The sequence below is a fragment of the Narcine bancroftii genome, chromosome 8, assembly GCF_036971445.1.
Source record: "Narcine bancroftii isolate sNarBan1 chromosome 8, sNarBan1.hap1, whole genome shotgun sequence".
Lineage (NCBI taxonomy): Eukaryota > Metazoa > Chordata > Chondrichthyes > Torpediniformes > Narcinidae > Narcine > Narcine bancroftii.
Window position 1 is genome coordinate 51,736,170 of NC_091476.1, and position 16,611 is coordinate 51,752,780.

At 43.3% G+C, this 16,611-nt stretch overlaps 1 protein-coding gene across 17 annotated transcripts in view; it reads left to right on the forward strand.

Moving 5' to 3' along the window:
* Positions 1-16,611, forward strand: part of LOC138740690 (muscleblind-like protein 3) — a 118,342-nt gene that overhangs the window by 57,713 nt on the left and 44,018 nt on the right. For all 17 annotated transcript variants that reach the window (XM_069893693.1, XM_069893694.1, XM_069893692.1 and 14 more), the window contains exons 3-4: positions 2,462-2,662; positions 11,258-11,494. In XM_069893693.1, coding sequence (XP_069749794.1) covers positions 2,462-2,662; positions 11,258-11,494 — 438 coding nt within the window. The remainder of the gene's footprint in view (positions 1-2,461; positions 2,663-11,257; positions 11,495-16,611) is intronic.

A 16,611-nucleotide genomic window follows, 5' to 3' on the forward strand; every position in this document is an offset into this window, starting at 1 on the left:
TTATGGTGGTGCTTTTACAGGAGCAGGTTACTCTTGTCATGGCCAGTTTAGCAGCCTGTGGTCATAGCTCAGCTGAGCACATTTAGAGAGTTATTGCCAACACTCTGAGGCTCACAATTTATAACAAGGTGTCATGATGCTCTTGGCAACCCTTCAACAAGCAACCCTGTTATTCTGCCCAAACCTCACCACCAATTTCCTACTCCAAGCCTCGCCACTTTCCAACATTAACGTCTAGATGTTTTTGCGTATTTTGATCCACACTGGAAACAATATTCTCCCTTCTTCCTTTTCCTAGTCTGTAGCAATGGGATTTCCCACTGATTCTTATTCATGGGCACGAGCCCACATTTTCAGTGATGCAGATCAGATTTTGGGTGAAGGAATCTGCCATGGGGGCTATTGAACATTCCACCTGCCCAGTTTTGTTGTGGTTGTGAAGGTCCAATCCTGACCATACTCTGACTGCAGAACCAGGGAATCCAAGTCCCTAATGTTTTTTGGACTGCAATGTCAGGAAAATCACTGAAACAAATGAACATAATACTGCCCTTGTGGTCATTCACACTGGGTGCCTTTATAGACTGCAAGTACCTGAGTGGTTGGGCGTGCAGTTGAGTAGATGACTGATAACGAATTTTTCCTGTACAATTTACACTACAGGCTTCCTCCAAAAAAGTTGTTGGGATTCTGCAGGATAAATCGCGGGACAGGAATTGACACAAAATTTCTGCACATTCCTTCTTAGACGGCCCACGTAGCGGCGAAATTCCTAGACTCTGCCGTTACGTGCCTGTAGTCTAAAAACCATAACTGCCGTCGTCATCTCATTTTTGCAAGATTTTAGGTGAGCAAGTTAGTATTGTAAAGCAGGTTAATGATAAAAAGAATCTGATTAAAACAAATAACGGATTAATCAGGTCACCTGGACTAGTTTTGATCGAGTCGAAGTACGAGAAGGGAATTTCCCATATGCTTCATTCGTGTAGGCCTGGTTGTTAACTTGGTGTCATGGCACCCTCAAGCTCATTTTGGATGGAGGGGCTTTGATGATGTACGCAGTGGGACAACTCCCTTACGTCTGTGGTGTGTTTGCAAGTTCTTGCTGTGACTGCATTAGTTTCCCACAGGTCCTTCTGTTTCCTCTCATATTGGTAGGTTGCTGTCAGTTACCTCTGGTGTTTGCTGTTTAGTGGCATAATCTTGGGGGCAGTTGGTGGGAATGTATGTGCAATTAATGTAACTTGATGGTAGATGTGTACTTGATGAAGTACACTATCATTCATAGATTCACATAGTTGTACAGCCCAGAAGCAGGCCCTTCAAACCAACTCATCCATACCTACCACAATGCTTATCTATGCTAATTCCATTGGCCTGCATTTGGCCCATACCCTTCTAAGCTTTGCTATCCACGTAGCCATCTAAATGTCTTTTAAAAGTTGCAACTGTACCCACCTCTACCACCTCCTCTAACAGCGTCTTCCATAAACCATGTACTGTGTGAAATAAACTGTCCATCAGGCTCCCTTTAAATCTTTTTCCTCTCACCTTAAACCAGTGGTTTTCAACCTCTTTCTTTCCACTCACACACCACTTCAAGTAATCTCTATGCCATTGGTGCTCTGTGATTAGTAAGGGATTGCTTAAGGTGGTATATGAATGGGAAGGTTGAGAACCACTGCTCTAGATCCAAATGTAACTGAAAAATTGTTATTAGCCCATTTCCTTTGGAGTTATGAAACCATTCACATAACGAGTCTATTAGGGATGATTAAAACAGCGATTTTCAAACTTTTCTTTCCACCCTCATTCCATCTTAAGTAATCCCTTACTAATCACAGAGCACCTATGGCATAGGGATGACTTAAAGTGGTATGTGAGTGGAAAGAAAAAGATTGAGAACTACTGCCTTAAACCAACACCCTCTAGTTTTAGACTCCTCAACCTTGTGAAAAGGACTGTAATGATCTATCCTGTCAATGCCCCTCATAAATTTATAATTCTCTATAAGGTCCCCCCGGCTGCTATAAACTCTGACTCCATGACTTGAATTCCGTAAAAAGTTGATTGGTTCAACAGTAGTATTATCATAGAGTTATACTGTGCCATAGAGCCATACCTTCATGAGTTATACTGTGCCATAGAGCAATACCTTCATGAGTTATACTGTGCCATAGAGCAATACTTTCATGAGAGTGATGATGCAGTTGGACAGAGTCAGGTACAAGACGTATGAGTAAACCATAGGTTAGGCCTCACTTGGAGTATTGCAAGCAGTCCTGGTCATTCTATTAGAGGGAAGATGTGATTAAGCTGGAAAGGGTGCTACGTACTTCTAATCTTTTCTGCACCCTCGATCTCCTGAAGATATGATGCATCTTAGCACTTATAAATTTGGATAATAAGAATCAAATTCTGATGTGCTATAAATGTGTTTTCTTTTTGCTTTTATCTACAGACCACGTTTCCTGTAACTCCATCTTTAGCTACAAATCACACAATGGGTCTCAATCCCTACCTGAGTCACATGACCCATGGGATGGGATTGGTTCCAACAGAACTTCTACCAAACACACCTGTCCTGGTGTCAGGAAATCCCACTGTTACAGTTCCAGCAAACACAGCTTCACAAAAGTTAATAAGAACAGACAAATTGGAGGTACCTGTGTTTTATATGTCTGCATGTTTTAAATGCATATGCAACAGAAAAATAGCTTCCTTGAATTCAACTATTACAATTATATGTGAAGTACAATAATAATCTTATGTCTCATCATTTTGTCAGCTTTTTCCATTATAAATTTAAATTTAGATATACAATATGGTAACAGGTCCTTTCAGAACATAAGCTTGTGGCGCCCAATTACATTCATTTGACCTACAACACCCAGTGTGTTTCTGAAGAGTGAGAGGAAACCAAAGCCCCGGGGAAAACCCACGCAGACACGTAAAAACTCCTTGCAGACAGTTCAGGATTCGAACTTCGGCCCCGATCGCTGGCGCTGTAACTGCGTTGCGCTAATTGCCACGCCAACCATGCCGCCCCTATAAATTCCCATGTCAACATTCACCACTTGACATGCTGTAATTGCTCATTCCCACCATTAGAGGCAAAATGCAGTGCTGTGACTGGCAGGAAGGTGTAAACGCAGGCTGGTAACTTTCCTAAAGATGCTTCTGTTGCAAACACATCTTTACTCAAAGTTTAGAGAAACCCAAGTTATTCTGTAATTATACCCCTCTTGTAGAACAAGTGAATCTGTAGAAAAAATTGTTGGATTCTTGTGTATTGTGTTTACATTCTTAATTTCCATTATAAGTATTGACAGAATAAATTATCGAAAATAATGGAACATTAAGGGCAGTGTGCACAGCTCTTGTGCAGCTCAATGCTGAGGTCCAATTATCCTTTGGCCAACATGAGTGACCATTCCTTTGCAGTCTCTTAGAGGAAAGCAATAATAGCTCACTCAGCAGGTTTGTGTCTGACTTCTCCAAGAGAAAGAGACCAACTAGACTGGGCATGGCATATGAGGAATTGAACAATATTGGGAGGAGCTGTCTCCTGATCATCATAACATAACATAACATAACAATTACAGCACGGAAACAGGCCATTAGGCCCTTCTAGTCCACACCGAACCAAACACCCCTCTCTAGTCCCACCTCCCTGCACAATGCCCATAACCCTCCATCTTCTTCTCATCCATATACCTGTCCAACATTTTCTTAAATAATACAATTGACTCCGCCGCCACTATTTCTCCCGGAAGATCATTCCACACGGCTACCACTCTCTGAGTAAAGAAGTTCCCCCTCATGTTACCTCTAAACCTCTGCCCTTAATTCTTAACTCATGTCCTCTTGTTTTAATCTTTCCTCCTCTTAACGGAAATAGTCTATCCACATCCACTCTGTCTATCCCTTTCATAATCTTAAATACTTCTATCAAATCCCCTCTCAACCTTCTACGCTCCAAAGAATAAAGACCTAATCTGTCCAATCTCTCCCTATACTCTAGATGCTTAAACCCAGGTAACATTCTGGTAAACCTTCTCTGCACTCTCTCCACTCTGTTTATATCCTTCCTATAATTAGGCGACCAGAACTGCACACAGAACTCCAAATTAGGCCGCACCAACGTCATATACAATCTCAACATCACCTCCCAACTCCTATATTCCATGCAATGATTGATAAAGGCCAGCATACTAAAAGCCTTCTTCACCACCCTATTCATGTGAGTTTCTACCTTCAGGGAACGATGTACCGTTACTCCTAAATCTTTCTGCTCTTCTGTATTCATCAATGCTCTCCCATTTACCACGTATGTCCTGTTCTGATTCTTCTTACCAAAATGAAGCACCTCACACTTATCAGCATTAAATTCCATCTGCCATTTTTCAGCCCACTTTTCTAAGCAGTCCAAATCCCTTTGCAATCCTTGAAAACCTTCTTCATTATCCACTATTCCACCTATCTTAGTATCATCTGCATATTTACTAATCCAATTCACCACCCCATCATCTAGATCATTAATGTATATAACGAACAACAATGGGCCCAATACAGATCCTTGAGGCACACCACTGGTCACCGGCCTCCAACCTGACAGACAATTATCCACTACCACTCTCTGGCCTCTCCCTTTCAGCCAATGTTCAATCCATTTGACTATCTCAAAATTTATACCTAAAGACTACACCTTCCTAACTAACCTTCTATGTGGTACCTTATCGAAGGCCTTACTGGTCCATATAGACAACATCCACTGTGCTACCCTCATCCACATTCCTAGTCACCTCTTCAAAAAATTCAATCAGATTGGTCAAACATGACCTTCCTCCCACAAATCCATGTTGAGTGCTCCTGATCAGACCCTGTCTATCCAGATGTTTATAAGTACTATCTCTAAGAATTTTCTCCATTAATTTACCTACCACAGACGTCAAACTTACAGGCCGATAGTTGCCAGGCTTCCTCCTTGAACCCTTTTTAAATAACGGAACCACATGCGCAATGCGCCAATCCTCCGGCACTATCACCATATCTAATGACATTTGGAAAATTACCACCAGAGCCTCTGCTATTTCCTCCTTCACTTCTCTCAATGTCCTGGGGAAGATCCCGTCTGGTCCCGGAGACTTATCCACCTTTATATTCTTCAAAAGCCCTAAGACTACATCTTTTGTAATCTCTATATTCCCTATATTTACCCAATTTGCTTTTTTTATCTCACATCTCCCAATATCCTTCTCCTTAGTGAATACCGAAGAAAAGAAACTGTTCAATATCTCCCCCATTTCTCTAGGCTCCACACACAGTTTTCCCCTCTGATTTTCTAAGGGACCAATTTTGTCTCTAGCTTTCCTTTTACCATTAACATATTTGTAGAACTCTTTTGGATTAGTTTTCACCCTGCTTCCTCGTACCTTCTTTTAGCTTTCCTAATTCCTCTCTTAAGATTCCTCTTACATTCAATGTATCTTTCAAACATCTCCTTAACTCCATGCTTCTTATATCTAATGTACGCCTCCCTTTTTCTTCGAACCAAGTTCCCAATATTCCTTGAAAACCACGGCTCTCTCAAACCTTTTGCCCCTCCTTTTAACCTAACAGGAACATAAAGCTTTTGCACTCTCAAAATCTGATCTTTAAAAGACTTCCATCTCTCTACTACATCCTGCCCATAAAACAAATTGTCCCAATGCACACCCTGCAAGTCCTTTCGCATCTCCTCAAATCTAGCTTTTCCCCAATCAAAAACCTCAACCCTTGGCCCTGACTTCTCTCTTTCCATAATGACATTGAAGCTGATGGCATTATGATCTCTGGACCCGAAGTGCTCGCCAACAGTAACCTCCGTCACTTGACCCATCCCATTTGCCAACTGTAGATCTAACACTGCTCCTTCTCTGGTCGGCACCTCTACATATTGTTGTAAAAAACTATCTTGCACACATTTCACAAACTCTAACCCATCCAGTCCTTTCACAAAATGTGTTTCCCAATCTATATGTGGAAAATTAAAATTAAAATCTCCCATAATTACAACCTGGGGGGGGTGGGGGGGGCAGATTGAGACATCGGAAGGCAAAGAAAAATGTGGAAACTGTCTGATGTTCAGTGGATTGCTGCAATCCAACTCCTCTGAAGAGATGCACTGAGAGACTGTTCTCTGAGAGCCGGACAAGGTGCACCCCCTAACTCTTTCCTTGCTTGGATCACGATACATAGTTACTCATAATATAAGTTAGTGGAAATGACCTCATCTGTGACCGCAGGTTGTGAAAGAAGTGAGCTCGGGTAAATACAAAAGAAAATGGATTTTAAATTCTCCATGGTTGTTTTCTGAAAAATTCCTAGGCATTTTGTCCACCACTAGCTTTTCCCACTTTATGTATTTTAGCTTTCGACTGAATATTCTCTTTGTAACAAATGTCAACCATCTGTGGTTAACAAAATAGTCAAAGTCCCTCCTTAGCAATGGGATAAATTTTTGTTGAGTTTTAGGAAGCGTTTCCTCAACCACTGTTCAACGACTCTCCTTTCCTACAGTCTCTTTAAGCCACCTCTGGACAACTCTTCAGTTCCAGTTTGTAATTGCCCTTATTTAAGATGAGGACACTGCTTTTGGCGCCAAGGTGTGTATCCTCAAACTGGAATTCTATTATTCCCAAAGAGTACTCATTATCATACCTCATTATATATTACCCAATCTGAAATATTCTTTTCCAAGGTGACTGTAATTTATTGTTCTGGGAAATATTTCCAGATGGGGGTACCAATAACTCTGAGCCGAAAGCCCTGCAAATGGTAGTGGATGCAGCCCAGTACATTACAGGCAAAAATCTCCCCACCATCTACAGGGAGCACTGCCATTGGAGAGCAGCAGCAATTATTAAGGATTCCCACCACCTAGCACATGCTCTGTTCTCACTGCTGCCACCAGGAATGAGGTAGAGGTGCCACGGGACTCATACCACCAGGTTCAGGAATAATTGCTCCCCCTCCACCATCAGACTCTTAAACAACAGACTCAATCAGGGACTCATTTAAGGACTCTTCCTTTGCACTTTATTCATTACTGAATATGTACTTTTTCTACAGTTTGTTTACATTTTTTCCTTTGTTTACATTTCTCTCTTTTGCATATATATCTTCTTTCCTGACTACAGTGTCGTTACTGATAAGTAGAAATTCTACCTGGCCCGCAGGATAAAGAATCTCAGAGTTGTATATGATGTCATGCATGTTCTCTGACAATAACTGAACTTTGAGCAGATACACTCCACAATTTCCTCTTCCAATATACCCTAGTTAGTTTAATTAGTCTAATCAATATGTAGATTAAAATTACCTGTGATAATTACAGTTCTCGTCTTAAACCTCTTTGATAACTCCCATTTATGCTTTGTTTTCTTGTGAGGCAAAACTTTGGAGGCTCTGAGTTCTGTCCCCTGCTATTCCTAATATCTACCCAAACTGATTCCGCATCACCATCCACTGCACCTACCTCATTGCTCACTGCGACATACATTCCCTGAATATCAATGCCACCACACCTTCTTTCTGCAGTGTTGAATGACATGGAATATTGAGATCCCAATCCTGCTCACCCATCATCCCAGTCTCGGTACAGGCTATATACTATCAACTCTTCCATCACTTCATAATGCTGCCCACATTCAGGTCAAGGACTTTAAGCTTTCACTTTTTACTCCAGTTCCAATTTCTCCTGCATCCTTTGTTACATTTTCCACCCTTTGATTTCATTCCCCCTTCACTACCCTGCGGCACTGTGTCGGTCAAGCTCACCTCCCACTCGTCAGTCGAAGGTTTTCATTACTCTGTTACTGATGAGACGTCAGCTTTTCTGTTAAAGTCTGACAAATAATAGTCATAGCATGAGGTTTTGACTGAAATCTATCCAAGCACGGGTTTCATCTTCAGCAAAGACCAGGAGAGTGTAGAAGGTGGAGTCTGGAATAAAATAAACCAATCTACTCGAGGAACTCCAATATATGAATGGTTCTGAAATGTCACCCATTCTTTTTTGCCCACTGAGGCTACTTGATCTGCTGAGTTCCTCCTGCAGATTGGTTTCTCGCTTCGGCTTGAGTGCAGATTAATTCAGGACAAGGTTTTGACCCGAGATGTTGACTGTCCATTTCCCTCCGTGGATGCTCCCTGGCCAATTGAGATCCACCAGCTGTCTTTTTTTAATAGCTTCAGTTTGCCAACTGGGGATTTCAAATTTAATTGGTTCAATCAATTTGGAGTACAAGCCTGCTACCTGTTACATGGGTATGAAATTATTGTAAGGTTGTAAAACCCTTTGGATTTGCTCATGTCCTGGGGGAATAAATCTGCCATCATTATCCAGTCTGGCTTGCATTTAGCCCAACACTCTAGTTGCTTCTTTACTCCTCTCTAAAATGATCTTTGAGAGCCATTTAGTTGAAGAAGTGCCCTCCTAACATTAACCTTGGCAGCCACTTCCACATCTTGGGTTTCTCAAACTCAGCTCTTGACCTCAAGTCCAACATTGGAAACCACTCCACACAATTTGTCCAATGCACTGAAGATTGAGCACTACAGGCTCAATCTTTGATCCCTAGTCTATATTAGGTTAGGTTATCTCAATTTATCCAATGACAAATGGGTTGATAGGCTCATTCCCAGTCATCCTGGAGTTCGGTTGCATGTGCCAACGGAAGACCCCGGATGCCGACTGACAAGGTAAGTATACACATTTTGGCTCTCACATGGCCAAAAATCATAATCTTTACTGTGTGAGGAATTGTGTTAGATTTGGTCCCCACTGATTGATGTGTCATTATGAAACAAGTTGCCAGAGGAAGTGGTGGAGGCAGGAGCTGTTAGAAGACATATAGACGTGCTTGGATGGGAAATGTTTACAGTGAGATGGGACAAAACACAGGCAAGTGGGTCTAGCTCAGATGGAGTGATGGTTAACTCTGTGGCATATAACTGATTCATATTAAGGTAGGGAGTCCAATTTGCACTCCAGCAACATAACCAGGCACCAAGCTGTGAAAGATCATTTGCAGCAGTCATTTGTTTTTAAGTTACTTGATTGCATTGCAGCCTTTTCGTTTGAGAGAACAAACATGAATCCTCCATTGAAATCCGCCAGAGATCTATCTGAGAACAAACTGAACAGCCTGTCTCACTTTAGAAACAAAAATAGGAGATGCTGGAAGCATTCAGTGGGTTAGGCAGCATCTGTGTGGAAAGTTAATGTTTCAGGGGTTGAGTTGTCCCAGCATCTGATATGAAGCCACATTTGCAGTGATCATTTTGATCACTTTTGTTTGAGTCTGTCTCAGTGGGAGTCTGCAGTCTTTATGGTCTTGCTGGGGGATGAACCATGACTGAGAGGTTTCCATCCTTCCCCATGGACTTTTAGCAAATTGACAGTCTGCAAACTGGTGATCAACTGCCTCCGCCTCAACAGGAGTTGTGATATTCGGTCGTACAGCAAGGATCTGACTGATCAGGTCCTGGTGCTTGTTTGTGAGCCCTGGTGATGAAGCATTCTGCGAGGTGACCTGGACAGTCTGCACAGGGAACCATCCCACAGTATCCATTGAGACCTCATCCCGTTGTGACTGCAAGATGCTCTTTGTTGACCATTGTTTGATGGACATGATCAAAGGTGTTTGGAAGAACTTTCCAATGGAGGATAGGGACTGGCTGGGACATTGTGTGGCAACGGGGCCAGGTGCATCTGTTCCAACATCTCGGGCAGGTAGAACCTCAGCACATAGCGGCACTTGGTGCCCTCAAACCTTAGTACCACACACAACCAGATGCAGCCACACATGAAGGTGGTCATCTGAGAAAGAGCCATGTGGGGTACGCCCTACCCTCATTATTTCAGTGGAGTCATTCCATTGTGGATCCCCCCAATGAACAAGAGCACCTCACCCCTGATGATCCCATTCTTCCCTTTTATTGGGGAGAGCTCCGCTTCATAGCCCCAATTCCTAGTTGATCTTTACCATCTGTCCGGCTAATTTTTGTTACATGTCTTGCTCCTCCAAACCAGATCCCCAGCACCTTTAGGTAGTCAAATTCAACTATGAATGGGATGGTGAACCGGACAGACCAGTTACCAAAAAGCATTGCCTCACTTTACCTCAGGTTTAACCCTTGCATCAGATAGCATCTCAAACTGGCCGCAGATGCTGATCAATCTGAGGATGACTGATCACGTGACTGGACAGAAGATGGCGACGTCCTCCAGGTACAGGGAGGCTTTGGCTTGAGCTTCTCGCTGCCTGGCAACATCAGTCCTCATATTGCCCTGGTCTTTCCTGATGGATTCAGCAAAGGACCCTCTGTAGTGCACAAACAAGGCAGGAGAGAGCGGGCAACCCTGCCTGGCTCCCATCTTGATGGGGAAACTGTCTGCTTTCCACTCATTGATTTGAAATGCACCATGGATGTCTGTTTCAAGCAATTGAATCTAATTTCACATTTCCGCCCTAAAGAGTATAGCCATTGTGTGTTATATCCTGTTGAAGACCTTCTCATGGTTCAAGCTGACCATACATATGTATCTTCTTTCCTGACTACAGTGTCGTTACTGATAAGTAGATATTCTACCTGGCCCGCAGGATAAAGAATCTCAGAGTTGTATATGATGTCATGCATGTTCTCTGACAATAACTGAACTTTGAGCAGATACACTCCACAATTTCCTCTTCCAATATACCCTAGTTAGTTTAATTAGTCTAATCAATATGTAGATTAAAATTACCTGTGATAATTACAGTTCTCGTCTCTCTGTCCTGCATTTAGGTAATGGCATCCCTGAGCCAGAACTATTGTTTCCCGCACTCCATTTAAACTCACCGAGACCCTGCTTCCTCCACTATTTATTTCCCATACTCCCTTTAAACTCACTGAGAATCCTTTTCCCACACTCCCTTTAAATTCAGATGATTGCCTTATCCCATGCTCATTTTAATCCAACTAGAAAATTCATTGCAATACTGTGTTACATCTTTTTTTAAAAAATGAGTTAAAGTGTGTTTTGGCATTAATAAGAATTGTATCCAATAGCCCAGGAGTCTGGCATTCTGGCCCCATCAAAGCCTTGAGGGTGCCAGATTATCGGAGTCCAGGGGAAGCCTACTCAGCCAACTCCTGTGTACGTGCCCCGGTAAGGGTTTTGATTCCTGGGCGTACCACTGAGCGAATTGCTGATGACTGCTCTCATTAGGTTTGCAGGGAATTTCAGCGCGGAAACTGTACTCGGGGAGAAAACGACTGCCGCTACGCGCACCCAATGGACATGGGAATGATCGACTCGAATGAAAACACGGTCACTGTTTGCATGGATTACATCAAGGGTCGCTGCTCAAGAGAGAAGTGCAAGTACTTTCACCCGCCTGCACATCTGCAAGCCAAAATTAAGGCTGCCCAGCACCATGTGAACCAGACTGCAGCTGCTGCCATGGTAGGTGAATGAGATCCATCGGGGAGATCCCCCCTCCCACTCCCAGTCTGAAGCCTGTCTGAGATGCCTGGGTTCATTAAGACCAATTAAAATGACAATCTGCCCATGTTCATCTATAAAATGTGTGTGAGAGGATGATCCCTTTGCTTTTCTTTTACTGGTCAAAGAGGAGACACTTACACTCATGTTGGTCAAGCAAGCTCCTTGAGGGAATCATCCTTCTGAGCACAGGACTCACTTTGAGCACTGACTATATCACTGGAAAACACTGTTCTTTTGGCCCATCATGAGGACTATTAAACACTCATTTCTTTTTGCCCTAATCCTACCCCACATTCCCTTCCAATTCTTCCCGGTTTCTGCCGTTCATCTACGTAATGAAGGCAATTTACAGTGGCCTGGAGCTGGACTGCCCCCCTCAGTCTTGGAACAAGTGTGGAAACTGGAACTCCCAGGGGAAGCCCATGCTGTCACGGGGAGAGCATGCAGGTGGTGCAGGATACTACCCTTAATGCCAGGATTGAAGCAGCCCTAATCCTCTCAGAAAGGTCACCTGTCCCTTTGCGTTCAGTTTCATTGGGCCACATACCCACAGAGAAGGACATGGTGAAGGTGCCACTATACTTGCTCGTTGATTGTCTCGGGGATAGGATGCCATTTTCCTGTGAGCATCTCCAGAGTCAGGGGAAAGCAAAGGAGCCACAGCCAATTTCCCCCACATCTCCACCCCCACGTGGGGGAGCTGCATCATCGTTATGTGAGGTGGCCCATCCCCAAACCTGGGCAGAATGCTTCTCCCATTCAAAACACTCACAGAGAACCATAGAACATTACAGCACAGGAACAGGCCCCTTCGGCCCTTCTAGACTGTGCCACTCCATTTTTCTGCCGTCCCACTGACCTGCACCCAATCCATAGCCCTCCATGCCTCTCCCATCCATGTACCTGTCCAAATTCTTCTTAAATGTTAAAATTGAGCCTGCATTCACCACTTCAGATTCAACTCCGTACACACACTCACCACTTTCTGTGTGAATTAAGTTCCACCTCATGTTCCCCCTAAACATTTCGCCTTTCACCCTTAACCCATGTCCTCTGGTTTGTATCTCACCTACCCTCAGTGCAAAAAGCCTATCTCCATTTACTCTGTCTATCCCCCTCATAATTTTAAATACCTCTATCAAATCTCCCCTCATTCTTCTACATTCCAAGGAATAAAATGCTAACCTTAAGCAATCCCTTACTAATCACAGAGCATTTATGGCATAGGGATTGATTAAGATTGTATGTGACTTTAGGGGGGCAGTTCAAAATGAACAGAGATATTAGGACAGTGGTTCTCAACCTTTTACTTTCCACTCACATCCCACTTTAAATATTCCCTACATCATCGGTGCTCTGTGATTAGTAAGGGATGTGGGTGGAAAGAAAAAGTTTGAAAACCACTGTTTTAATCGTTCCTCATTGACTCGTTATGTGCACGGTTTCAGAACTCTAAAGGAAATGGGCCAAGGACAATTTTTCTCAAGCAAAATATTTCAGTAACAATTAGATTTAGAGCAGTGATTCTCAACCTTCCCTTCACACTCACATCCCACCTTAAGCAATCCCTCACTAATCACAGTGCACTTATGGCCTAGGGATCACTTAAAGTGGGATGTGAGTGGGAAGAAAGTTGAGACCCCCTGTTCTAGGAACAAGAGCAAACAAAAAGCTGCAGATGTTGGATCTTGAATAAGAATCGAATTGCTGGGGCACTCAGCAGGACAGATAGCATCCATGGGTAGAAACAGTCAGAGAGATGAGGAACCGAGGCAGGCCCCTCAACGCCTGGGCCTCACTCACCATTCAGTGGATTATGGCTGATCTGATTGTAACCTCAACTCTGCACCTCTATCAATCCCTGATAAACTTTGACCTTGTTTGTCAACAGCTATCTCAAAAATACCCAAACCCTCTGCTACTCCCATCCTTTGAGGAAGAGAGTTCAAAGATTCATAAGCCACTCAACTTCCCTCGCACACGTGGCCGGGTTGGTGTAGCGGTTAGAGCAATGCCTTTACAGCGTCAGCGATCAGGATCAGACCGAAGTTCGAATCCCGTGCTGTCTGTGAGGAGTTTGTACGTTCTCCCCGTGTCTGCGTGTGCTTTCTCCAGGGGCTCTGGTTTCCTCCCACTGTTCAAAAATGTACCGGGGGTGTAGGTTAATGGGGGTAAATTGAGCAGCACAGAATGTCTAAAATAAATAAAAAGTAAAAATAAAACTCCTTAACACCGGGACTAGACTAACGAACCGGTTCTTGTAACCAGTCACTCTAGTCCTAGAATTGGTCGTATAAACCTTCTCTTGAAATGCGTAAACATCTTTCCTTAAATAAGGTAAATACAGCGCTCCAGATATGGTCTCATTAATGCCTTATAAAGCGAGTATGACATGCATACTTTTGCACTCATTTTCTTTAAAATAAACAAGAGCATTCCATTAAATTTGTGTGGAAAGTTTAAGAGATTTGTGAGGAAAATTCTTTTTACATAGTGAGTGGTAGATAGGTGTCTGGAACAAGTTGACAAGGAAAGTGGTGAAAGCCAATATGATAGCAAAGAGACATTTAGGCAGACCGATGAATAGAAAGGCAGGGTTTGGATGGATATAGAAAATGTGCAGAGAGGTGGGATTCGTTCAAAATGGCATTATGGTTGGCTCAGACATGTTCTAGTTTTGGCCCTGGGGTAAGTGTTGGATTCATGCTATTCAAGAGACCACCCATTTTCATCTCTGTAACAATAGCTGTCCCTGTCTCTGTCCCAGTTCACCTGCTGCTTGATCTGCCAATCATTCCTTTGATACTTCTGGACCTGATTGCTTAATTCACCCTCTCATTCTCCCTTTGAAGTCATCCAAATCTCTACTGCTTGTCTTGCCTCCCTCCAAGGCACAGAAGGCCATTCTGTACATCTAGTCAATGTTAGCTTGGAGTGCAATCCAACTTGTTTCATTCCCATACTTATTTGCCTGGAAACTATCTCCTAGAGCAACCTGGAATAAATCTCATCTGACCTAGGCGATTTATCCATCTCTTAGATCCCCAAGTCATCAAGTACCGCCTCCTTATTTATGGAGACTTGCACTAGAATTTCACCATCAGTGTGTTCTTCAGCTACAAAATCCATTTCCTGAATGAATTCCGATGAAATATACTCATTTAGGACCACCTCGAAATTCAAGATTATTTTGTTGTCATGTAATAAAACAGAAAACGTGATATTGCACGCAATTTTCTTTAGTCTCCCATAAGACAAACAAAGATTGGCCATCCACAGAAATTGCCCGGTGCTCACAGTCCGAGAAAGAAAAGGAAAAGAGCGTCCATCCCAGAGTCACTGAGTGTCCGCGGCCCTTCTACCTTCTGCCTCCAAGCATGGTTTGAGTCTTAGTCCGTAATGGGCCCCACTCTTTTCTTGGCTATTCCATTGCCTTTACATGCATAAAGTACCTTCAGAATTACTCCTCCAGTGCTATTTGGTGACCCCTCTTTACTGTCCTGGTTTCCTGGCATCTAAGTGCACCAATGGCCATTTATAGCCACCTGGGATGTGGGAGGTAACTGGAGCACCTGGGAGAAACCCTTGCAGTCACGGAGACAGTGTGCAAATTCCACACTTTGAACCCAAGTCTCTGGAGCTGTGAAGCAGTTGCACTACCTGCTGTGCTACCTGGAAGCCCCTCCTAAGACCTCATCTCTCCAGTTCCATTCTGGTCACCTCATTGCAGGAAGGATGGAGATGCTTTAAAGAGGGTGCAGAGGAGATTTAGCAGGAAGTGGCCTGGATAGGAGAACATTTCTTAGGAAGCCAGGCTGACAGAGCTATGGCTTTTTTGGAGCAACGAAGGATGAGAGCTTACTTAATAGAGGTATGTAAGATTATGAGGGACGTAGATGGGGTGAACCGCCAGCACATTTTTTCTTGGGTGATAATAGCAAATAACAGGGGATATCTATTTAAGGTGAGTGGGGGAAAGTTTAGAGGAGATGTCTTTTACGCAGCGTGTGGTGGATGCCTGGAATGTATTGCTGGGCATGGTGGTGGAAGGTGGTAGAATAGGAATATGTACTAGACTCTCAGATAGGCACATGGAATCAAGAAAAATAGAGTGTTGTAGGTTTGAGGTAGAGAAAGTTTAGATTGTTGTGGAGGAGATTTACATAGGTCAGCATCACATCATGGCCAGAAGTAAAACATGAAAGTCTGCAGACACTGTGACTGAAGTAAAAACACACACAGCAGGTCAAACATGTCCTTTAGAGAACAAAGATAAAGTTAATAACCAATGTATACAAATATTATGTGACTTTATCTTTGCTCTATAAAGGACACGGTTTGACCTGCTGATTCTCCAACAGTTTTGAAAAAAATTTAGACATACAGCATGGTAACAAGCCCTTTTGGACCACGAGCACGTACCGCCCAATTACATCCAATTGACCTACAACCTGGTACATTTTGAAGAGTGGGAGGAGGCTGCTGCACCCAGAGGAAACCAGCGCAGGCGCGGGTAGAATGTTCCAGTTCCTCACAGATCGCGCGAGATTTGAACCTCGGTCCTAATCACTGGTGCTGTAACAGCGTTGCACTAACTGATATGCTAACCATGCCACCCGATTTGTTTTTACCATGGGCTGAAGGGCCTTTTCTGTGCCGTAAAGTTTCCTATCCTAATCCTACAATCCTCAGGCTTTTCCAATCATTGAATTGAGTTCGCCCTCCCCTCCTCTACTGGCGACTGTGGTGCCCAAGACCTTTGAGTGGGAACTCCCTCTTCAGGGCTGATTCTTTTTTTCTTCTTTAAGAAACTCCTTCCACCTCTAACTAGAGTTTTATTTTTGTATAGTTTTTGATTGAATACAAGGCCACGATGTTGGGCTGATGTATATAAATCTATGCCACAACAATCAAATCCTTCCCTACTTCACACCTTTAACTCTCTATTTTTCTTACATCCATGCACCTATCGAAGAGTACTTTAAATGTCCCTGATGTTCCAGCCTTCACCACCACCCCAGACTCTAGGACCTACCAGAAGATTTCCCTAGGATGACCCATCTTCTAATATTTCC